Source organism: Hippoglossus stenolepis, chromosome 19 (genome assembly GCF_022539355.2).
Source record: "Hippoglossus stenolepis isolate QCI-W04-F060 chromosome 19, HSTE1.2, whole genome shotgun sequence".
NCBI classification, from domain to species: domain Eukaryota; kingdom Metazoa; phylum Chordata; class Actinopteri; order Pleuronectiformes; family Pleuronectidae; genus Hippoglossus; species Hippoglossus stenolepis.
Window position 1 is genome coordinate 15171968 of NC_061501.1, and position 25272 is coordinate 15197239.

Below are 25272 nucleotides of genomic sequence, written 5' to 3' on the forward strand. Positions count from 1 at the left end.
TAGGTCTTGCAAACTCTCATGCCCCAGTGAAAATTACATTGTGAAACGGCAGAAATTTCAGGGTTGCCTGTGCTCTCCGCTGTCCCTCTGAGCTTTCAAACAGTCAACAGACTGTGAAGAATAAATAATAAAAAACTATTGATTATTTTGATGACTGCAAGATTCAATTAGGTATTAATTTTGCCCTCCAGTGGACCTATCAAGCAACTCAAAGGAGAGGAGGCAGGCGGTGGGGGTGGACCCAAATGCATGCAGAGTGTGGCCAGGCTCAGACAGAGGGGAAAATGTGTTTACCTCGGCGGGCAGAGAGGTGCATTGATGCGCAGTGTCCCACATTTAAGTGCTCCACAAATGAAGCCCTGATGACTAGTGACATTGTTACCGGGGATATGAGTATTGACCAGCCAGCTCCCGTTTTTAACGACAGCTTAAACTATTTCTATTGATTAACATTTTCATAGATTATCATGTGTCATATCAAAGAAGGCTGATTCCTGTGATGAGCACATTAAAAAGGCCCCTCTGGGCAGGAACTCATCGACCACCCTGATAGAATCGCGTGTGTGGGTTTGTGTATATGTGGGGTATTGATGGTTGCAGGGGTAAGACACCCTCCTTTTTCCTCTCTGTGCCCATATGTGCTGGTCACCCGTCCTTTGCCGAGACATATTTAGGTTGGACTTGATTCATAAATAAGGAAGCGGGCCATGGTCCCTGCTGCTGCTGTGTCTGTGTCTCGGAGCCCGAGGTGGGGTGAACACTGTCTGAGGAGCTCTCCAGTCACAAGACACAAGGGGGAAGAGACAGAGGGAGGGAAAGAGAGATTGAACGTGTGTGAGACGGAGAGAGAGCGGGAGGGAGGAGGTGACATTTCCTGTACTTGTCCTAGGAAGCAACCTCAGGCTTGAACCTGTGGTGGCCATTCAGATACATGCAGGGTGAGGAGGCTGCTTCTGGTTCAGTATAAAGCATGATGTACTAGCAGGTCTCTGCACTGTGGTGGTATGTTTTAGCTGCTGTTTGACTGACTTCGACATTTGGACTTTCTGAAAACTATTTTTTCTTCTCTTTTCTTCAGGAGCTTTCTTTAGGTAAGAGCAGATTTTCATGCGGCTTTTGAGAAACTTTCCATTGAGTGTTGGACAAAAAAAAAAGAGCCTGTATACTGTATTTTATTCATTGTGTTCAAGTCGTGGCTCTTCTTAGAGATAAAACAATTCAACAAAAGCATTTAAACCTATAGTGTCATTTATAAAAACATGTTTTCTTTGTATTTTAAATGTACACATTTTCTGAACTTTTCTGAATTTATTTTCTTCCAAGAAGCTCAGACAGACGATTCTCTAATCACGTTATGTAGTTGCTGTTTTATTCTTGTTTCTAAGTGCGGAAAAAATGAAAATAATTGGGAGAATTTGGGAACATCAATGACTTCATCTCTTGTTTAAATCAGGCCTTAAGTTCACGTTGCATCACGCGCTGATGCAAGATGTCACCGTTAATCACATTTTGTGTCCCCAGCTATGTGAAAATTGATATAATCGCTGGTGTATATTCTTTGCTCATATCTCCCTTTTTAGATGTAGAATTAGATTGATTTGGTTTATTTAATCGACACGCAGCCCAGGACCTCTTTGTGGACCGCTGTCAGCTTAGTGTTTGCTGGAGATGAGGCACATGTCAGGTAGTAATGAGCCCTTGGAGATGGATGTATCACCGTTTTAGGACTACAGGGTATAATGGTGAAGCCACGCGATCTGTAACAGTTCTTCACCAGGCAGCAGCCGGCAGTATCAGCGGGGTAGCACCAGCCTCAGATAAAAGAGAGAGCAGGAGAGGGAGGGAGCAGGAGAGAGAGAGGGAGAGTGATGAGTGAGCGATAGAGAGGAGAAGCTGGGTGTAGAGAGGGAGAGAGAGAGAGAGTGAGTGGAGCCACAGAGAAGGAGCCGGTGAGGGTGAGACGCCGAAGCAGATCTAACCAGCGGTGTTTTCTCTTTTTTTTTCTCCTCCCTTGTTTCCCACCTGGGCTCCCAGCTCCCTCCAGGATCCGATGATTACAGGGCAGCTGAGCAAGCCGCTGCTCTCCCTGCGCAGCAACATGAGCGCGGCAGAACTCCGGGCGGATGACAAAGCGGCCACCCCAGACAGCGAGCTGAACGACGAGCCCCTGCTCCTGCCCTCCGAGGCCACGGACAGAGAGGGCACTCCCAACAAGCTTTACGGTAAGTCGGCTTCCACCTTCCATCCGTCTCCTGCTTCTTTGCAAAAGCTGCTTGGTGAGGTCTGGCTCAGGCAGAAGCGAGGTGAAACCTGAAGGCTTCCAGTGCTGGGACAGGTGTTAGCAGCATCAGACAACAAACTAAGTTTAAGTTCAGTGAGCAAGTTAGTGTCGGGCTCTTGTAGTTAGTGAAGAAATTGTATTATATGTCATTTTTGTATCTTACGATGTTTTGTGCATCATCTTTTGTTGGTAGAGGACTGTCTCTGTCAGATAAAAGTGTATTGACTTTACAAGAGATAACCGAACTGCAGAAATGTTCTTTATGGAAATGTTGTACATATTTAATACCCTGATTTAAATAACACTATTAATAAGTATCAGTGCATCAAGTTGGTGTTGTCCTACTATGACTTTCCTTAAGATAAAATCTTTTTTAAAAGTTTAACAGAACTGTAAAGATAACATTTTACGTGTCAGGATATTTTATCTCAAACCCACCATCATTGCCCTGCTGATTTTTCAGAAATATGCACTTTTTAAAATAGAAATGGATAAATTGTTATATCTGCTATTTAAACATTGATAAAAATTTAAAGTAAACTATTGAGATAAATAACAACTTAATTCTCTGTGAAATTAAAACCTCAACTTGACAGCAAATAAATGTATCATCGGTACATCACATGTCATGTTATTGTTTCTAGATTAATGTTGAGTTTTCTGTTTTTATATTTTCTCTTCATTCAATTATTTTTTATCTTTTGGTTTCTTCACTCGCAAATGATCTTCAAAATTAGCCAATTTCTACATCAGCATGCCTCATTATTTTTGCACTTTATCTCATTAACTGAGTGTTCACACTCTATTTTGGTTGTGTCTATAGAGGAGTGTGTTTACTTTTTCTTATCATGAGCTGCTTCAGTCATGGACTAATTGAATCACTGTGCCTGCTTATGAATCGATGAGCATAATGATATAAATTACCATTTAGCACATTTTCAAATTATTCACCGTAATGAGAAAGCTAATGTAGCCCTAAATCTCCTGTAGTCCCAGCTTGATTTCATTAGAGAGACTTTAAAATAATTTAATTAAGAAATAATTACAAACTGAATATATGTGTAGTTATATTATTACATTGTAATGTCCAGTAACACCAGATTTTAGGGATCAGTTATTTTAGAAAGATGGAAGATTTTAAATGTATATATATATATATATATATATATATATATATATCTTATTTCAAGGAAATTACATGCTTCCATCTTTCATTCCCTTAGAAAATTATTTATGTTTGGTTAATTTCAGTCGAAGGTTTGTTAGAGGAGTGTCCAGGACTGTATAAAGAAATGATGCACTTTACATATTTTCATAATTTTAACTTTTTGTCAATTTTATTTATTATTATATAATTTTTATATGGATGCAAAATGCGAAGTGAAAGAAATCCTTCTTCCATTGCTTGAGATGTTGGTTTTTGAATAATTTTACAAACTATTTTTCCTCTTGTGTCTGTTTTTCCATTTCTGAAATTTAAACAGTGTGCGTGTGTGTATGTGTGTGTACGTGTGTACGTGTGTACATGCATGCTTCAGTGCATTTGTGTGTGAGAGATTTTGTCATGTAATTGATTTATTGCTGGCTATGGATTTCTTCTGCTAACAGTGCATATTTATCTTTTTTTAAATTATTTTAATAAGAGATGCTGATTGAATATCAGTATGTATGAATTTCTATCTGACCCTTTCAGTGCGTTTGTGTGTGTGTGCGTGTATATATGTGTGTATTTCCTGGGAAGTGGCAGGGAGTATAGTATAATAGTGCCAATGAAAGAAAAAAGTGCCAATGGACTCAGCTTGCCAGGCATTTGTGAACAAAATAAAAAAAAAATTTGGAGGAGGGACAGCCAAACATTACTCTCAAACCTAATCAGTGAGAGTTCAGCTGTCTTTTAAATCCTTATTTAAAGAATAACCTGAAGCTAGAGGCTTCTAAACAAGGACTGGCTGCTGCAGGATTTGTCTCAAAAGCATTGCAATTTGGTTTAATAAGCATCAAGACTCTCCCTCTTTCTTCCTCTCTGATCAGTCTCTGACGACTCCCCTGCTTCTCTATTGATTGCATCTTGCTTCTTTTTCCCTTGTGCACGTTCACTTATATATACGCTTTGACTATTTATTTATATTTGAAGAAATTTTACACCTTTTGATGATGATAAATAGGCAAGTAATTTATAATTTCTAAAACATATTTGTGTAACCATAAGGTAAAGTGTTTTTTTCTGCCCATTTTTCACCTGCATATGGCTCTTGTCAGACTCCATGTGACTGGACAGAGCTGCTCCAGTGAAAGTTGTGAATTTTTTAGGGGATGGTTTCTCTTTGCCCGGTGGCACAGCCCACAGCGGTAGGTTTGGTTTGGGGAACCGTTGCCAAATGACCTGTCAGAAGAGAGAGAGGCAGGGACCCGTGAGGAGACATGGCACGGTCGTGTCTTCTGCTGGGAGAGATAGGGAGGAAGAGTGAGTGGGAGAAGGTTGTTTGAAGAAGAGGCTCTTAGCATCTTTTGGTACTTTTACCTGAAATTCTGAGTTAATAGCAAAAAAGTTATGGTGATGGTGACACCTAGTTTAGGGCGATCGTGACGGGTCTGTTTTGTTTTATATTTAGTTGAAGTTTGAGTCAAAGTTTAGGAGATTTTTACGCTTCTTAGTGGTGTTGATGGATTATATCACCCTCTGAGTCAGGTGTATGAAGCCTCTCCAAAACCAATTGAGTATGAAAGATGTGGCCTTAAGGTAAAAGCTAGTTTCCTGAAAAGCTGACATTTTGAAAACAATAAGAACTAATGCATACTAGGGTATTTAACCCTTTTAATAACAAGTAAACAATGATTTGATATTTTGATTATTTCAGTAAATTTTGCATTAAACTCTCGTTGTTGCAAGACAGATTGTTAGTTTTGCGATTGGTTTTATGAAGGTTAACGACCCTGAAAACTAAACTAGGCCTTTGATTATTCAGTGGCTTTCTTTATGTGGTTCTGTACAAAGCAGAAGCCACAATATTAAGATTTTCCTCTTTACATGCACTGCAGTGAAGAGCAAGACCTGAAGGTTTGCATTTGATTCCTCAGATTCAGAAGAGTCTGCGTCGCCTTTTGCAAAATCTCTCAGACAGAATGCTCCAATGTCATGATTGACACAGCTTATCACAGAGTCACAGTTACAAGGAATGCAAATCATGTTCAGACTTAATTCGCTCCTGTAGAATTCGAGTATTACTGTGTCGTTATAAAAAAAACGTGTGTTCATGGTTGTGAATTGACACACAAGACGCATGCATACAGTGTGTTCATAACACAGCTGCTGGAAAGTCTTCTACTGACGACAACCTCCAGCTGAGGAGTTATAGACGTTATACAGCTGTATGGTGTCGTTATTCGGGGGGGTGGGGGGTTCTTTGACAACAGGTGTGTTAAATCTACCATAGTGTATTATCTGGCAGTTGAAATCTGTGTCTGACAATAAATGGTACCATTAGATGTGTCATATATACCGTCCGTGTTTTCATATTCAATGAACCCACAACAACTTTTTTGCAGGACTGAAGTATAATTTTAGCTTTAGTGCCTGAATGCCGTCTACGAGTTGGTGCAAGTACGAGAAGAAGTCGGGAGACAATGACAGTAGCGGTCATGTTTGTCTACAGTAAACTGTCCACCTTCTACACCCATCACATGCTTACTGCAGTGGTGAAAGGGTCGTTCTCCTCCTAAAAGCTTGCCTGTGCAAATAGTCTTCCACTTCACCTAACAGGGGCTACAAGGCACCACAAACATCCTGCCGCCTTGTATTTATTCCAAGTAGAAGTGGACATTAGGTGGGAAAGCTGTGGTTAGTAGGGCAAGCAATTTTTTTTCTCCAACGGACGAGATGGTGTTGGAAGCGTACAGTTTCTGTCTTCTCTTCTCAAGCAAATCTCCCCCTTTCAGACATCAACAGACAAGATAATAAGACACTCAGAGCACAATTCCGTATTATATTCAGCAACCAAAGGCTCATCTCTTGTCAGTTTGCATTTACTCTTCCAAGGATGTGACGCTTCTATCATCATGCTGTCAAAGAGAGCCCGGCTGGAACGACAGGAGCACTCATTTCTTACACTTACTGTCTACATGAAATGGTCTGCACTTATACGGATCCTGCCAAAATGGTGGAACATTTTCAGAAAGGTCACCTAGAGACCCCCCCTCCCCAAAAGAGCAAAATGAATCTTTAATTGATTCCTGGTATTGGTGGTCATTCACAACTAGAAGTCCAACCTGAATGAATTGCACGGCAGTACTTTCAGTTTTTTACAAGCTTATTAGGCTTCACTTAGAATGAGATCATCCATTGGATTAGTAAAATTTATTTAAGTCAATATTTCACCGACATAGGACAGTGTTTACCATGACGAGTACTTAGACTTGTATCATTAGAAAAGTTGCACTACATGTACTTAAATGTATAAGTTAGAAACATTTTACAAGACAGTTGTTTCATCAACATTCTTATGTTTAGTATTTGTCTCATAAGTGGTAACTCAATGATTTTTCACAATGCAGAGCACTTAAGTAAAAGGTATAGCTCAAAAATGAAAACTACTAGTCAACAGTGGTGAGACAGTTTTTAGGAATAACTGGAAAACACACAACAACTTCTTTCTCTCTCTTTGTTAAGCTTCAAAGTTAAAGGGGAATTCAGGTATTTTTCTAGCTGGTCCCGATGTTTAAAATGTGGGTGTGTGCATGAATGGTACTTAAAAAACTTTCTCCGCCGGGAGCCGCGAAACGGGTGTCCACTATGTTCACCAATAAAAGGCTTAAACTGTTATCCAGCAGCTTGGTTTACATTTAACATTTACATAATCCAATTTGACTTTGATTGACCTGGTTGGATGCTATTCATGAAAATTATATACTGATAATTATGATAATTGCCTAGCCTTAATTTATCATATATTAACTACGTAATGCATAGTCAATATTATTAATATATAATGTAGGGAGGGAACAAAACTGATGCGTTTCGTGCAGAATTTTCTTTTGCACTTATTTCCACGACACACATATGCACACGACACACAATGAGAAACGCACACACATGGCTGGAGGCATGAGTTCTTATTATTTTTGTGTAATCAGCTTAGTGAGCTGGATACATGGTGGGACCGGCTGCTTGCTGATGCAAAGAGCCTCGTAATGTTGTGCGCTGAGGTTAAGTAATAAAGTGGCGCAAACCCAGTGCTGAATTGGCCTTGCTGAGTAAATAAGTAGGGGATAAAGGAGAATGAGGGGAAACAGGTCTGTCCGCAGGAGGTGGATCTCATTATGGGGATTTCTGCTGGCTGAAAAAGCTTGAAAACCAGCTTAATGCATGCCTGTAAAGCAGGTGTAATACGCTGGCTAATGTGCCCACTGTGGCCCTGGCGACAGCAACACAGACAGAATCACCACTTGGCATGAAGGACAGGGAGGGAACATGAGGCAGACTTCTTATTTTCAACAGCAGCTTAAGGTCGTCAGGTTTCACACAAGCTTTGTTATGCAGAAATGACTTTGAGCAACAAGTTCAACTTCTATGTAGCTGACAATGTCATTCTCCCGGTTGTTTTTATATGTAGAGTTAAAAAGATTATATTTGCCTTGACTAGGACATATTCCAAAGAAAAGCACATAACAAGTTTTGTAGGTAGACAGCTGTGGAGAAAATAAATTGAATTTCGATAGGCATTTACTTAAGTTATACACTTTCTTTAAGTTGGGAAATCATTTTCAGAAAAAAATGCGCATGTTGTGTAGTATGCGCTCCATAACCAATATCAATAAGCCTTTCATGTAGAGCTAACAAAGAGGCATCACATCTCCTGGCACAGACACGGTTGGTGTTGTTGAGATGTAATTGAAGCTGCTGGGGTCACATTTTCGGAATAGAAATTACATTCTTGTCTTTGACTTGTGTGGCGTGAACCAGAGATGCATCCCACAGCCCTTGTGTCCTTCACAAGCCTTTATTATTTATAACACTCGCTCTTTGAGCAATGACCAGTACTAATGCATAACCTTCTGTCCTTCTGGCTGATTCGCTTCCTTTGAAACCAAAGATTGAGGCAGGAGAAGTGGGTGTATGGTGGATGAGGCAGGGGTGTGGGTGGGCGAAAGGGGGGGTGCTAGTATAGGGCAGTGGAGATCCAGGCTATCGAGAAGTTATTATGTTTTTTTCCCTTTATATCTGAGGATGTGGAATAACACTGTGATGCTTCTTTTCTCCAGAACAGAGTTATGGGCTTCAAAGCAATACTATTTCCTGACGTCCCTCCTTCCACTATTTGTCTGCTCCACCAGAATAATGTGCTGGGAGGGGAGGAGAGGGGGAGGACAGGGTGGTGTGTCTTTTAGCTACATGATGATTTGCTTGTTTCCACCTGTACCCACTCAGTTCTGTAAATATCAGCGCTACAGTGGCATACAGTAACTACTACAGGACTTTCTCCAGATAAGCTCATTTCTAGGTAAAGTCCGTTTAGCTCGGGTTCAGAGGAGGTGAGATATACTCTTGCACAGCCCGTATCACCTGATGTTATCCTATAGTGATTGAGCCTGTGCTGCGGCGCTGCTGTGATCCATTGTTATTATACCTCCATGACAGAAGGAGCGGGTGAGGAGGAGGGGGGGACGAGGAGGTTTCGAGGGGCAAGGGGTAGAAAGTGGGACATAGACAGCATTAGTGCCGGATAGCCTGGGGGGCCCAGGCTGATGTGTCAGGCATGACATGTGGGTGTCTAGCCCCCCACGCATGCACACTCACACATATACTGGAACATACACACTGTGTTCTGTGCTGCCCTCACACCCCACTGGCTACTTCTAAATGTCCTGCAGTTGACCAGATGCAAAGTAAGATGGACAGATATTTAAAAAGGATGCTGTTTTAGTTTGAAGATGCAGATATTGTAAATTTAATAAAAATGACAATAGTGAAACACGCCCGTCACAACTTCCTGGAGCCTAAAGTGAAATTTTTTCAATTTACCAAATTTGTTGAATAGTTTTCAACTAGAAATAAAAATATTAAATTCACTTTTTTTTTGAAAACATGAAAAGCAGCAGATACTAACATTATAGAGGCTTTAGCTTTATTGCTGAATAAATGACAGTAGGTTTTCAAAATGTTGTCATGTAATTTTCTATTAGAGGATATTGTGGAATATGAATTTGTCCTTCTGTCTTTGCAATAGGTCTGCAAGTCATTACAAAATTAAAATGTTCTACTGATCTGCAGATGATTTCCTCAATTAATACTTTCATTGTTGAAATATATATATATAATTATTTCCCAAAGTCCCGGGTTCAAATTTCTTCTTTTGTGCTGAGTAAGTCCAAAATCACAATATTTTTACTTAATCTGATTTAAAGCTGAAAAAAAGTAGTTATTCATATTTATATTTTCTTCTATTTCAATTGTTTTCAGCTCGAATCGTAACAGCTTTATGTTTATGTCGAGGCAAAGTAGAGAGGTGTGCTAGAGAGAGGGAAAGGCCCTTCTTCAGCACAGGGTTGCAGGGTGCACACAGCAGAATCCTATTTACAGCAAATATCATTTAAGAGCAGGAACAATAGTGAACCAAGCTCCTCCTAAAAGGCTTACAGCGCTCTAAAAGTAGTCTTAGTCCCAGCGTCCCCCTTCTCTGATGGCCATAAAAGGATGAAGAATAATTTGGATTATTATTTACCTCTTTCCACCCTGAGCTAATCAGGTTGACATTGCTTTGGGAATGAGGAGGATGCTCCGTAACAGATGTGCTCGTGTGCAAAGTGTCCCAAGTCCCCCGTGAGGACGCAACACAAAGCCCTTTTCTCTCCTCCTTTCCCTCCCTCCTCCTCCTCTTCACTTCTCCACCGTCCTCTCTCCATCACACCATCTCTCCTTCTTGACCTTTGAAATGAGCATTGCCTCTTCTCACCAATTTACCTCCCTCTGGTCCCTCTTGTGCTTCTGCCGCTTCCATCTCCACTCCAGCATCAAGGGAGCGACAGGTAAGAGCTGGAGCGGAGCACTCTCATGTCAGAGAGCCTTTTGGTGAAGACCTGTGGCCACGAGTGAGAGCATAAGTGTTGGAGCACAGGGCCCTTTACTGCTTTAAGCATTTTTTTGCATGCAGATTATCCATCCACCCATTCACCAGAACCTGTTGGGACTTACTTGTGCGGTGTACTATTTTATGTTGTTTACATTTGAAGCCTTTCTGTGGAGACATCTATTACTCCGTGGCATCCATTTCCTCTCGGCTTGTCCTTCTTCTGTCCTTCTCTTCCCCTGCCCCTCTTAGCAATCACCTCAGAAACAGTCGGAGAAAGAACTGCTGAGGTGTAAAATCCTTTCTCTTCGGCACACTCCACGGCCCCACCTTCTCTGTAATTCCTTAACTCTACAATTCCACTTTGTGCCAGAATAATGAATGACAGAGATCTTTTTCCCTCCCTTCCCTCTAAGGTCTACACCCCCGAGCAATGAGGATTCAGGCTTAATGTCGGAGGCCCAGAGAGATGATGGTGCCCTCTTCTCCCTCTTGCCCCCGCGCTGAGCTCTTAATTAAGGAAATGACAGCTCTCCGAGCAGCAGCCGTGGCCATAATGTAGCTAATAGTGTTACAGGCGGCCACTCAAAAGTCGGTCTCTGGCGATTTTCTATCCCCACAAACACTATTGACCTATTCCTAGCAGCTTCTCCACCCCAGCCTCTAAACAGAGTATTACTTCCCTGTGGGTCCAGAGGGAGCCATCTAACTAAGAGCACCTGGAGTTATTGGCAGCAGATTATGCCCTGTGTTATTGTTGAGGGCTTTGGTGGGAGTAATGAAACACTGAGCTAAATCACTGGTGATTTTGACTCTCTTGCATTCTACAAGGAGTTAAGTAAATCACTATAAACCCCACACTGTATATGATAGGCTGCACACTGTGTGGACTTTATTCCCGGCTTCTTTAGATGGAGAAATAAAAGTTAGATCATCTGTCGCACTACGGGTTTGCCTCTCGCAGCTCTTTCTGCAATGCCACATAAACTTTACAAGTGGTATCAACAAAATCAATGGTCAAACAATCTGGGACAGTTGGGTGTGTATTGATGGAATTAAAGCGTCTGTATGATGTGGATTTTTGTTTATCTGGGTCTGTTCTGTTTTGCTCCAGCAGCGTACACAACCCCGTCCAGCATCAACACTCTTTATCAGCCGCACAACACAACGCAGAAACTGTGATGAAAATAATATTGTTTAGCATGGTTTTGCACTGCAATTACCACAACTGTGATAAATCCACTCAGAATGAAGAATAAGAATATAATGAACTCATGATCTTCACGTTAGTTAAACATGAAATTATTTTACAATGGATTACATTTCAGCGGCAAAATGATTGACAACATCTCAATAGCAAACACATGCACTCAGCCAGACATTTTCAAAAGGACCATTATGAAAATGGGGGTTGGCTGTTCATTCTGAAACGGCTGAATCGTTGCCAGGCCTCTCTCGCACATCTGACAACTTACATAATGCATTTCCACTAAAATAGCTTAAGTGTTAAAGCTTCTTTTATGGGCAAAAATTGATTCATAAATGCATTGAGGCGAAAGCTAACATGAACACAAAGCTTTCAATAACACCCATTTTATTCAGACTGTCAATGTAAGAAGCGGTTGTATTAGACAAGGTGGCATGCTGATTGCTTTATGAAATCCAGGCTAATTGTTTTGTGGTGCAGTCCTTGGGGCACCCTGCATTAAGACAGGCCGAATGAAGTCAAATAAATATAGCTCTTTGCCCCCCCTCCCTGCCTCGATAAACACACACACACACAAAGCGCAGAGAGGCCCTCTCAGCCTTGTGTGGCATTGAAAGTCGCTCTCCAGTGGCCACTTTGTTGATCAATGAAAGAGAATTTATATAGTGGTGGATATTGGCAATATTTCCGTGACATAAGTCACTTTGAATTGCACCCTGTGCCCTGTGATACATATGATTACTTCACTTACGTTGACAATTATTTCCACTGTCAGTATTCATGTCGCCGTCAGCAGGAGTTGGACTCAAGACGTGTTTGATTTAATTAAACTGATCATCTTTCTTTAAGTCAGGGCCGTGAAAAGCGTACTAAATGTGTGTACGTTTTAGGGCTAAAGAGTGGTTTTGTTATTCCGAGTGGATATGTGATTTCAGGACACTGGTGTTGTTAGAAAAGCAATTCAATTGCTCAGAAATTCAAAAAAAATTTGATAAAGCCCGAACGTCCTTGATAAATGTAAAGCTATGTTGAATGTGCGTCGCCGGTTCTTTCATCCATTTGGCCCGTGCTTTCATCTCTCCTCACATCAATACGTCCATTCATTCCATTTTATTCATCGTGTGACCTGCGTATAATCACGGCATCAAAGGGGTTTCTTCTTACTAAAGGTCCGATCGAGATATTTTATCCCCCCCCCCCTGTGTACAGTGCTAATATTCATCTTTAAGTCCATTTAAGAGTCATTCACATTAGATAGGTAGATATCCAAAGAAAGGGAAAGCAAAACATGTACAAAGACTCAAGTAATAAAAAAAGAATTGAAGATTTACTCCCTGGGCATTTCCCCTGTCAGCCATTTAATTTAGTTAAAGAAATTACACAAATCCTTTGGGTGAAGATGTGCATGTGTATTTATTTATTATTGATTTTCCCCCCTGCGATAAACGTGTTAACGTTACAGATATTTGCAAGGGGGATGAAGCTTTCTAAGTTATTGTGAAATGCTGCAATAAAAAGCATCAAGGAATCGTTATTCAGTAAGTCTCCCCACAGTGTTGATCAGATAAAATACATTATTCACGACCAATATCTTAACTACAGTCATGAGCCATACTGTTTGAAGCTGTGGATCACTGTAGTTCAGAATCTTAAATTAGCTAATTGGCTTTGTCATGATGATAATTGGATAATCCACTGTCATAAAAGTTGCTCAGTAGCAGTTCTGCCTTTATTATCATTATCACAGTGTTGCAGCTGCATTCATTTGAGATGGTTGAAAAGTTTTTGGATGCTACAACTGAAAATCTGGAGGAGAGATATTAATTTGATAAAGATTAAAGTGAGAATTATCTGATTAGAGATAATACCTCTAATGAAATCCGGTAAAATAATGTGTGGCCTCATAAATAAATATGAAATTATACAGTAGATTATAATGCTATTGTACTTTATTTGTAGCTTTATATATCGACTCAGCCGCTGTGTCTTCCCTGTATGTTCAGCTTGATCTTAGTTCCACAAACTGAGTGCACAGGGTGGGGCTGTGCACTGCGTGATCCATAATGGGTGAAATAATTGGTGAAAAGAGACTGGCTTGTCAAAATATTCATTGCGTTGCGCGGCTGATAAGCGAGAGGATGTGGACCTTCATCGAGAAGCAGGGCCAGCCAGCCAGAGGTAGAAACCAGCTAGAAAAGCAGGCTCCCCCTTGGGCTTTCACATCAACCATCAAATGCTTGAGGTTCATTTGTTAGGTCATGCCATTCACCAATTATTTGGATTTTATGTAAAGATGAAATGATTTTACTTGGCGGAGGCGAGTTTAAAATGTAATGCATAAATATACTTGACAGGCAATGAGATCTTGCTGGCGAGGGCTACTCAATAGTGCGTTTTGTATGAAGCTTTTATAAAAGAGCTAGAAAACCACTGCCTGCCTTGTATGTTTAACAAAGAGGAAGGGAAAAAAAACCTATTCAACTGTGAATAAATTGACATCACATTTCTATTCCTAATTTAAAAGCTGTGATATTCCATTTAAGAAAATTGATCTCCTAGTTGAAAAGTGATTACATCTTTTAAATTTATTGCCAACATTGTGTAGTTATTGAGGTTGTGTGGCCTTTAAACACTTTTCCACGTGGTTGGCTTTACCTCCTCTTCAAAATCCTCTTTATTCAAGGTAAAAGCTGTTTCCTGAAGGAGACAGTACATTTAAAAAGATGTTTATTTAGCTTTTTGTGAGAGGGTTGTATCACACATAAAAAGCAGCCTTGTGCAAATTCCATTACAGATCTGGCACCTCACCTTTTTGTAAAATGATCATAGTGATGTTTTTGAAATACGTAGATTTTACAGTGTATTGCCTGTAAATTGGCTGAGTGACTAAAATGACTTTGAGTCATCTCCAGTTGAACCAGGCGTTTAAAGCCTAAAGAAGAAATAGAAGCATTGAAGAAGTGTTTTTGGAGGTAACAGGAAAAACATTTTCTGCAGTTCCTCAGTTCTATGATATATCTGTATATTTACTCAAGATGACACTGTGATTCAGCAAAATTTTAATATTAATGAAAATAATTGAAGCCTCTGAAAACTTGGTTTCAAATCTGTTGATATATTTGTGACTAAATCAAATTTTAAAAACAAACGCACTGATCCAGTTCACTTCAATACGACTGTGTGGATGTTGTTTGTCCAGATTTAATTCCAATGGCTTTGCAACACAAGTGATCCACCCACTGATCTGATTGGTTCATGGAGGTGCATTGCATGTCTTTGCTCTTGTAGCCAGTCCGGGCGCGGGTGCATGTTAGTGCACGTGAGTCATCTTTTCATCACAGTGCAGTTAAACCAGAAACACGTGCTAGCCATGCTAACTAGCAGATAGGCGCCAAGGTTGCAAGAGTGAGCGCAGCCACGAAATATGATTAACAGTAACACAAACTGCGAATGAGTTTACGTCAGATCCATTATACATATTCTGAAACATGCAACCATTACAACATTGTTTCAACTCTTCATTTTTGATTTACTAAGATTCATGTGTTCTACCTACAAATAAGTAGAAAATAATAGTCCATCTTTTAAGAAATCCTTAGTCTATTTTAGTCAAAGATTTATTTTTTTCTTTTGCAAAGTGATTTTGGTAAAGGACACCTAAGTCTCATTTCCTTTTTTTACTATTTTTGCTGCAAGATTGACTAATCTTTGCACTGCACAGGTCTTTGTGTCAACATTGAGACACCATGCGACCTCGATATCATCAGGGTCACAGGGTGAGGGTCAAAACAGGCTCTCGGACCTTTTAGAGCAGCCCAGACTCAGTGCACTGCCGAGAGATTTGGTGAGATGATATCCACGCGTTGGTGTCCTTTATTTTCCCTGCAGCCATCAGCAAGCTTATTATCATGTCCCTGTCTGCTTTGCTCCACTCTGCCCTCATAGCAAACAGGTCTAATTGTGTCTCGTAGCTGCGGGCTCAGAACAGAGGGGGGTAGGAGTGGGTTTAGATGAGTGATACTCAGTGATGTAAATGGCTGAATAATATGGCCCCAGCGTTTGTGGTGGAGCTCTGTCTCTCAGCAGTAATCTAAGCCATCGGGGACACGCCAGTATGCATCATCTCCCATCAATGAGCCTCTCCACTGGTTGGTAATTTGTTCAGTTCTGCAGCGGTTATTGATAAAACACTTAAATACAAATTCCCCTCCTTTCCCAACTGCCCCTCTCAACCGCGTACAGCACTTTATTGTAATATCACAGCACGGACAGTGTTGTGTGTTTATTTACTTATACTGGCTGTGTTGATATAAGGTCTAATCTTTTTCTTCTCCTTCTCTTTCTGCTTTTCTACGTGGATCTCTGTCGCTCTCTCAGGAGCTCGTGACGGCTCGGTCCAGTCTGATGCTAGCAGCAGTCCGTCAGAGCAGAGTCAGCTCGGCCAGTCTCATCCAGGATACCATATGGGTCCACAGGTGAGGGAGAAGATAAACTGAACCCGAGCTTTACACACTATGCTGTATGACCAATGCTAATGTTTTATTAAGAGATATACATGGTTGACAATTGCTCAGCTCATCCGGTAATCAACGTTTGCACGAATAGTGATGCTTTTACTCAAGTATTTACTCAAGTGCTCATGTAAAAGTTGAGTTACCCACCATTACAGATGTAGGGAGAATATTTGATGAAAAGATAATTGGCATAATAAGATGATAAATAATTCTAAAGGTGTTTTTAAGAAGTAGCATCAGGAATGTACTGTCAAGATATATAGTCAAATAAAAAAGCCCTGCACACAAATACAAAAGCCTCTTCAATTATATAAAATGCTATTTATTATCACCACAGTTTGAAATCCTATTTAAAGCTCTTCCAAAATTGTAGATTCTCTATTATCAAATATTCTTTGATTAAACAAATACCTAATTCAGGTATTTGCTCTAAAAAGGTAAGACTGCACCAATTGATTTTTTATTTTCTTTACAAAATTACCATTAATGAAGAAGAGATGGAATATGTGTTAGGCAACTGGGTTTTGTTCTCTAAGGTTAAAATTATACTCTCTCTCTCTCTCTCTCTCTCTCTCTCTCTCTCTCTCTCTCTCTCTCTCTCTCTCTGGAACCTAACGGACGTAAATCTGTTGTAGCAACAGAGAACTTAAGCCCGTGCCCTCGTGTCTCAACCTTTTTTAATTGATTTCTCACCCCTGACAATGTCTCCACGAGCCATACAACTGTTTTTCTCACATGATGGTCATTGCTGCACTTGATACATGAAAAAAAGCTCATGTGCAGTAGTGTGCAGTCAGAGTAATTCAGAAGATTGATGGCCAACTCAGATCTCTTAATCGTGGTGCGTTTAGTCTGAAAGAGAGATTTTGGTGTTTGCATGAATTTAAATAATAAACTCCCTGTGTCACTCTGCTTCAAATCAAATTACTTCTGTATATTGAACCACAGTGAGTGAAACATAACATGTAACACCTTCACTAAAGGCTACAGCCACAATCCTTTACAGCTAAAAAGTGTAATTATAACATCATTCAACATCACACATCATCTTCAGATGTAATTGAGTTGTGGCACTAATGAGACGACAATGCAGGCCTTGTCATAACAAGCAGAGGAGCAAAGAGCCCGAGCCTGCAGCTCCGTTAATAGCTCAATCAGGCATTGTCCTATCTGATTGGATTTATTGGCCTGGTGGCTCGCCGATGTTTAATGAACATCTATCTCATTAGTGCTGCTCAATGTCAGCTCTCAACACACTCACACACACGCACATACATGCACGCACGCACACACACACGGTGTCAGGTTCCCTCCATCCTCTTTAATAAGGCCATTCTCCCTGCACATAGTGTTACTCAATGACAGTCAATCCTCATCTGGATAAACGAAAGAGGAAACATGAGAGGGAAGCTCTTCACTTCTATTGGGTCGGTTTGCAGCGTGAGAAATCCCCGGTGAAAGAGTCAATCTGCTGCAAGTGGAGATAAAGAATGAGCTTAATTAAAAGCACTTCTCTGATTACATATACCCCGGCTTGTCAAAGCCACTGTTTTGGTAACAGATAAGAAATAAAAACAGAGGGGAAAGCATCTCGCGCAGGCAACAGTCAGAGTCTGAGCCTCAGCAGGCGGCTCTCAACAGTCACCATCTAATATATTAATGCTGTCAGTACAGTCTCTGTGAAGCTAACACTTTTCAGAAACAAAGGCGCTCCGCATGCCATACCCAATTCTCTTGTTCCAGGATCAATATGTTTTGATAGATTCTCGCTCCAGAGCCGGATATTGTTCGAACAACCATTATCCAATGGTAGTTTACCCAACATGAATCCACCTTCCTTCTGTTTCCCACTTGCAGTTAGGATGACAAAAGTCTGCTATCTGGGTGATTATGGGCAATTTCTCAGTGCCAGAGCTGCCAAGCAGATAGAATATCCTATACTCCCCTGATGGGCAGAGAGGCTGGGTACCACATCCAGTCCTGAATGGGGCCGTTTCCCATCCAGAGCCCAACACACACCCAGTTTTTTGTGTCTGTGTGGCCCCTAGGAGACCACTTCTCAACACTCAGCTGTCAGGCCTGCCAAGCACTGTACAGCAGCTTTCCAACAGCACCTATGGAGAGGAGGAGTGAGAGCATCAGGCGAAAAGGCAGAAGGGGAACAGCTTGTAAATCTAGATGAGTGATGCTGGCGATTCTTGGAGTGAACGCTGGTTGTGTGGCTGCAGAGTTGAGTTAATTATGTTCACGCTAAATTTATTCTAATCTCTGATTTTGATATCTGCATGTACAGTGTTTTCCCCTCAGATAGAGATTATAATCACTCTAAAACTGGCACAACAAAAAGCCTAAAGACCAAGAGCTTGGGCGTGCTTTTAAAAAAAAAATCTCCAAAGGGCTTTCTCTTGGCAGCAGCTGCCTGCTTCTCCAAAGCTGCCTGTAATGATAAATAAATCAGGGCTACATCTGATAATTGTGGAATTGTCTTTTTAATGTTATTCCCTTCCATGTGAGACAGTCTTTGCTGTCAAGCTTGGCAATCTCATTTTGTTTGGCTCAGAGATGAAATGTTCAAAGAGTGTCTTTGATTATACGCTGTTTCGTTTCAAGATAAAATTTTGTTTAAAACACAAGATTAAACATATGACACTTGTAGCCAACAAACGCGTCGCTTTTGTTATTGTCCTTTGAGGATTCTTTGAGCCCCCAAATTATTAATTCATTTTTTAAAAAATTAATGCCAAATGTCCTTTTGAATGCTCTCAGAAGCATCAGATAGTGTCATTGGTTATGCACTGTTGTCGTGTATCAAAGCAAATGTTGAGAGTGACGAATTCTATACAATGTGTGTGATTGCTCCTGCCACCAACAGTCAACTATCTATGCTCTATTATTCCTTTAACAGCTGAGAAACACAAACAGGTATTCAGTCGTCTTTCAGTGCAGATATTTCTCCCTGAGATCTCTCCGTGCTTCGTGGCTTTAAACCCATGTGACCTCGTACCTCTTAAACTGTGATCGCATGTGTGTCGGAGTGGGTGCAGGCGTTCTGCACCATGCAGGGTTATCACAGTGACACGCCTGTCACCTAGGAGCACCAGGCTCGGGAATATGGTGGGCTCTTCGCACCAGTCAGCCTGCTCTGCACCCTGTGCAGAACTGCAGACACACCATGCAAAACAGAAGCAGATAGCTGACAATTGGAGTTAAAGGCTTGTGAACTTAAGTCACTGTGGAGGAGTCAAAACAGCACTTGCCTTGCCACGTCTAAAGGCTGCTTTACTGTGGACACAACACACACTGACAATGTACTTTTATTGGTTTTATTCCAAACAATTCAATTCAACATTTAAAGAGTAATTTTGTCAGATTTTGCAGCATCTTCTCTCGTGTAGCACCTGTGTAAATTCCCTTTGACATGCTCCAATGCAGACATAATTTGAGAAAGGTTTCATGTGAATAAATGAAATTTAAGATGTCGCTCCTTGTGTATTCATGGAGATTTCAGCCATGGTACAAAACACACTCCTGGCTCAAAGCTCTCAATGAAATATGTGTTTGTGTATTTCCAAACTCACTTCCTTAGAAAATGCATTTGAAGAGATCTACTGTGAAAAATATCTCAGAGCGATACTTCTGATAACATATCTTTTCCTCCATGGGTATGACTGCACCGATTCCACTTTAACTAATATGAATGAATGGGTACATGAAGAGATGATAGTGATGTGTTATATCCCTCATCAAACGAGTAAAGTACTGGCACTTTTTTTAATGCTACTGTGTATTTCAGGCACATTTCTGCGGGAAATGTTCAGCAAGATGAAACATGAATCGCTCTGCATGTCTGTGAAAGAAAAGTTCTCCCCTCTTTCACAAAGATTGGATTTGATCTCCGTCAGTGTGTTTTCACTCTCAGACTGTGACACAGCACGGAATTCAGCTGCAAACCACATTCAAACACTTATCAGACATATATTCAAGCTGGTGTCATGTGCCTCACTTGTCTCAACATCCTAGATTATAAAATAGTGGATATTCGCCGAAGAAAATAAGTGTTGGGCAGCACACACAAGTACGACCAGGCAGTAATTCAACAATAATGTTTATCGTTAAATGATTGTATGCAAACAGAGGAAAATATGTTAATTTAACCTGCTACATGACCTGAAATAAAAAAATGAGTATTATGAATTATGGATACCTTTAATTTGCTTATAGTTAGTAAAGCAAATGTAAGTACAGCAAATAACACATACAGCCACAAAAATGTCCAGAATGATACAATTAAATCCGATAGATAAAGACTTGTTTGCTCGACCGGTGTAACATAACATAACTGATGATATTTTGATCATAGTGTATTTAAAAAGAAAAAATCCTGTGATACTATGGATGTGTCTCTGCATGTGTGTGTGTCCCATAGTCTCTCCTGGTGGCACAGCAGCTGGCAAACGCAGTAGGCGGCGTGATGTCTGGGGCAGCGCAGGGCATGAACCAGCCCATCCTCATCCCCTTCAACGCAGGGGGACACCTGGGCGGGCAGCAGGGCCTGGTCCTCTCCCTGCCCACCGCCAACATCCAGAGCCTGGTGGCTGCTGCTGCTGCAGGGGGCATCATGACGCTCCCGCTCCAGAACCTGCAAGGTAAGCATGAGGGCACAGAAGACATCCAGCAACAGAAACAAAACACTAAAAGAAGTATTGTGGGTCACTTTGCATACACACAGGCACTATATGGTGAACTCAAAACAGTGGAGGGAGCAAGGGGAGCAACCCCTTCATGTTGACGACACGTTGATGCTAATAGTTGCATGACACACACATGAAAGTAAAACATTCATTTTTAAATCAAGTGAGCACAGCAGCAGAAATGTTTGAAAATCACAGTCACATGTTGCAACCATTTCTGGTTATTGCATGACTGTCATGTTTGATTTGGGCCCAAACGTTAGAATTGGGTGTTTACTTTGTACATTACATCTGAGTGTAGAGACTCAAGTATCCAATTTGATATGTAGCGTTGACATATCACAGGGAGAAAATGGAAAATAGCAGATTCATGTATAACAGATGTTTCCTTGTATTTAACATGATAATCCATTGAACCAGCACTATTATCAATAAATATAACAAATATTGAGAGTTTGTTCCACTTCCACTGTGTGACATGGAACAGATTTTATGTTTTCTCTGTAGTAAAAATGATTTACAAAGCTTCTCTGCAGGTCAGAATCCTTCAGGGGTTTGTATCCCAAAAAGCTGCTATCCTCAACTTGCCCAGAGGAACAACCGTATTAATTACAGGTCAATGTTTTGCAGTGCAGTGCAAAAGCACTTTATGCCTCTTTTCTGTGCTTAAGAGTGCACTGTACTTTACTTTTTTATCTCTTTTCCACCTCATCTGTCCATTCACATGGCTGTGCTTATCCTTGCCTTTTAAACTTTAATGCCCAAGTGTTCTCTTTTGATCATAGTTGTAAATGGTTTTCATTTTAATGTTTAAAACATTGTCTCTTTTATACCATTAGATTGAGGGATGGATGGGGAAACAGTCAGTCATAAATCTTGGATGAGAGCGCCACACTAATGTAAAAAGATGCCAGGCTACATGTAAAGCAGTGTGTTTTTAGGATAGAGATTACAATAATGACAGTGCAGCACAAAGTGCAGGGAAGGCTCCCTTCATGTGCGGAAATGGATAGACAGATGCCCTAAGTGAGGAAATGTGGAGGTAGAAGCCTAATGGACACAAACATGCATAAATAACAGCAGCCATCGCTGTGGGCAGAGCTTTTAATAAACCTGCATCTATCTAGCGAGCCCTTCAATGTATCCGTCAGTCGTGGACGATAATGGGCCCAGCAGGCCCGTCTCACTCACACTTCAACAGATCTTCCTCCTGGTGCATGAGGGACAACCCAGAGGCTTCAGTGATCTGATGAACTGATCGACAAACACATTGTCAGGGTGTCAGAATGCCAAAACAAACACCTCTCAGTCATTCTTATTGTCCAGTGCCAAACAAACCAACAGACAGTATGGAATCCAATGTCCTGATAAAAATCCCCATCCATGAGAGATGGTGAAAAAAAACTGTTGTGGAGAAATGCCTCTGTGGCAGATCTTTTTTTAAGAGTGTGGACTGACAGACTGCCCGTTCGCACGTCCTCTTATCTGAAGGGGATGCATTGAAGGGACCTCCATGGAGAGAAAGTGACACAAGTCACGAGTGAAGCTAAATGTCTTGACTGTGTCCGGGCCCCTCTGGCCACACAGCGCTCCTCCACTCTCCCCTGTCTGAGTTCATCACAGCTCCTCTGAATGAGGCCTGCTGGCACAGCACCTCTGTCAGACAACTGCAACTCTGGCCTCTGCCCCCGCGTCCCCCCTTCACCACCCCTCCCAGCTCCTCCGGGTCCCCGGGCCTGATTAATCACACATATAATCCAGTGCCGCGCTGTCGCCGGGGAGCAGTCGGCTCATTTCACGACCTCAGGAACAAGTGTGCTTTACAGCACTCACGCTGCTAGCTTATTAGCGTCAGATCAGACACAAGACAACTGTGAGGCTCAGTAATGAGACTCCAGGAGGAGCTCAGGCGATGGCTGTATTTAAATGTAATGAGGCGACTAATGACCAACTAATAAGGCTGTTTGTCTTGGGGAATGGATGGTTAAGGGAGGAACTGTGTACTTAACATGCTGGTCGTCACATATTCCTTAGACTTTGCTAGATTTTGTATATTAGTTAGTTACGTAAGGAAAATGAAATGACAACAGCATCTTTGATCACATGTTCTGATTGTGCAAATCAAAGCTGAGCTCTGTAAAAGTGCATTTTGAGAGAAGGGAACCGGCTGCAGTGTTGTGAGTTTGAAGAAGGCAGCTCTCTCAGACTGTGATGAATAACTATCACTGTAATGGGGCTGTGCTATACAGTTGGAGCGGTTGCTTAAATAAAACGGAGCAGCATCTTGTGGCAGACTCAGTAAACACAGGCAGCAGTGTAACTGTTTATTTGTCAGAATGATTTATGCCCGCAAACATGCAGTAAAAACAAATTCCCAATGAAACTAAACAAGGGAGAAAGTTATCTTTTGTGACAGAGTGCACACAATTCTAGCTGACTTCACAGAGGCAAAACTAGGTTGGGTCATGCTAGAGGTCTATTTGTGTGACAGCTCATATGAATAAAAAAAATCACACATGATTTTCACAGTAACACTAGTATGTGTGACTGATGAAGACAAAACAACTACAGATATTCTGTTGTTAGAAATGCTGCTAACTTGCGGCTGCATTTTTAATAGGTTTTCATTTCACATGATTGTATAAGAAGCGTAGCATGATTACCATACTTGTAAAAGTAGTTGTAACAAAGCACTGTACATGTAATGCTCAATGGGAGGAAGCAGAACAAAGTCTTGTCTGTCTACTCCTCTTCTCTGCGACTCACTCATAGGTAATGCAAGAAGCTAGTTTACTGGAGCTCTTTCATATTAATAAGCATATCCCATCTTATTTGCTCTCAGCAGAAACCCTGGCAGCGCACCACATCAGAGAGTTGAGTTCTAATGGTGAGGTGAGAGCATTGTTCCTCTGTACTCGTCCGCGGGAAACACAAAACAGCACTCAGGCTTCCCGATAAAGGTCGGCATCCCACTCACCTGCAGTAATGAGACCCGGTGTCAGTGCCAATCAAAGGCATGTCTGTCGTTCTGATGAAGATGCTCAGCGGTGTCGTTCGCAGGTTTGCGCTTGTTGGTGTGATACAAATTAGGGAAATCACTCTGCTCATTACACCACCAAAGGGCGGGCTCCTGGGGGAAGAGCCAAATGTTTCCACACTAGTTAAACACATCAGACTGCATCTCTTCTGCCTCGGCTGACTGCTGCTCCTTTAAGAGGTTAGATCACCGGGGCCGAGCCACTGACTTAACCTCTGTCTGCTGTGGGAGAGCTCCTCCGTCCCTTTACCCTTTATATTATTGAGGCTTGTTGTAGCCGCACTATTTGCTCATTGAGGGATTTGTTTATAGTGCGGCTTGTTGTAGCCGCACTATTTGCTCATTGTGCGATTCGTTTCTTCCTTGTGTGTATTTGTTGAATCGTTTTGGGATAAGACAAGCGATGGACTATTGTTTGTGAGTACATTAAAAGGACCCAGTGTAAGAAAATGTCCTCACATCAACATCTGCCGTCTTAACACAATAGAGGCCGGCCCCATCCCTTCTCCCTCATCGCTGTTTAATTTGAAGTGTTGGCGGGCCGTACGTATTCCACGTCGCCCTTTAATGATTTAACTTTGCTGCGGTTGTACGATGACTCGCAGGGGAGAGAGCCGCATTAAATAAATAACAGTGATAAAATGTAGACCTCATACATTTCAAAGCTAATGCAACTAGCGGTGCAATAGGAGCAGCTGCACACAGTCCTGGAGCGGTAATTTGATTGATTTGTTGTGACAGCAGCCAAATAATTGAGAGTGAGAGGTGCTGCTGGAGATGAAGCGAAGGCTGAGGCAGGTTCGCCAAGCAGTCCCAGCAGATATGGCACCCGGGTTCTCATCTCCGCCATTGATATCTGCCAGTGGTTTATTGTTTGTCTTCAATAAGCAGCTTGGAAACGTGGAGTGGTTTGGGGGGGGTGGGGGCGTTAGTGCCTTTGTGACAGTTTGGCGACAGAAATAAGAGAAAAATCACCAATCAAAATGTACAGAGGAGCGATGAGAGGGTTACAATCAAACACACATATTTAAAGTCAGGCTGACGCGCAGGTTTACTGTACATGCACGTATGAACGCACAGACACACTCCCATGAGACCCATGATTTAGACTCTGATGTCTTTTTTGAAGCTGAGATGTGAGTAAATTTTACCCCCTGGTGCTTCTCACTTGTTGCAGACATGCTAATGATTTGTTCTGAATTCAAGTTACATATATTTCATAATTGCACAAAAAAATAACTACAAATGATGCACAGTGCACTGGATTATATGTTTTTTTAAATACATGTATCCCAGGATATTTTATGTTGTCTGCCTGCTAGCGCTGTTTGTCGTAACCTGCTGGCTTTTGACTCATGTTTTGTTTCTGTGGATGGTGGCAGTGTCTCTCTGGCTCAGCCATACCACAGGACAGCACGCAGCCAGAGCCTGAAATAGAACGACAGAAAAGAAAAGGAAAAAGGAAAGGAGGGGAGGGGG

General features: G+C 41.4%; 1 protein-coding gene across 2 annotated transcripts in view; it reads left to right on the forward strand.

Annotated features, from left to right (window-relative positions):
• Positions 1-951: 951 nt before the first annotated feature.
• pou6f2 (POU class 6 homeobox 2) overlaps positions 952-25272 on the forward strand; it is a 64220-nt gene continuing 39899 nt past the window's right edge. The window contains exons 1-4 of one of the 2 annotated variants that reach the window (XM_035142766.2): positions 952-1091; positions 2035-2222; positions 15929-16026; positions 20492-20711. In XM_035142766.2, coding sequence (XP_034998657.2) covers positions 2051-2222; positions 15929-16026; positions 20492-20711 — 490 coding nt within the window. In that variant the 5' untranslated portion in view covers positions 952-1091; positions 2035-2050. Of the gene's footprint in view, positions 1092-1910; positions 2223-15928; positions 16027-20491; positions 20712-25272 lie in introns of those variants that run through there. The other variant, XM_047344608.1, reaches the window with a different exon arrangement.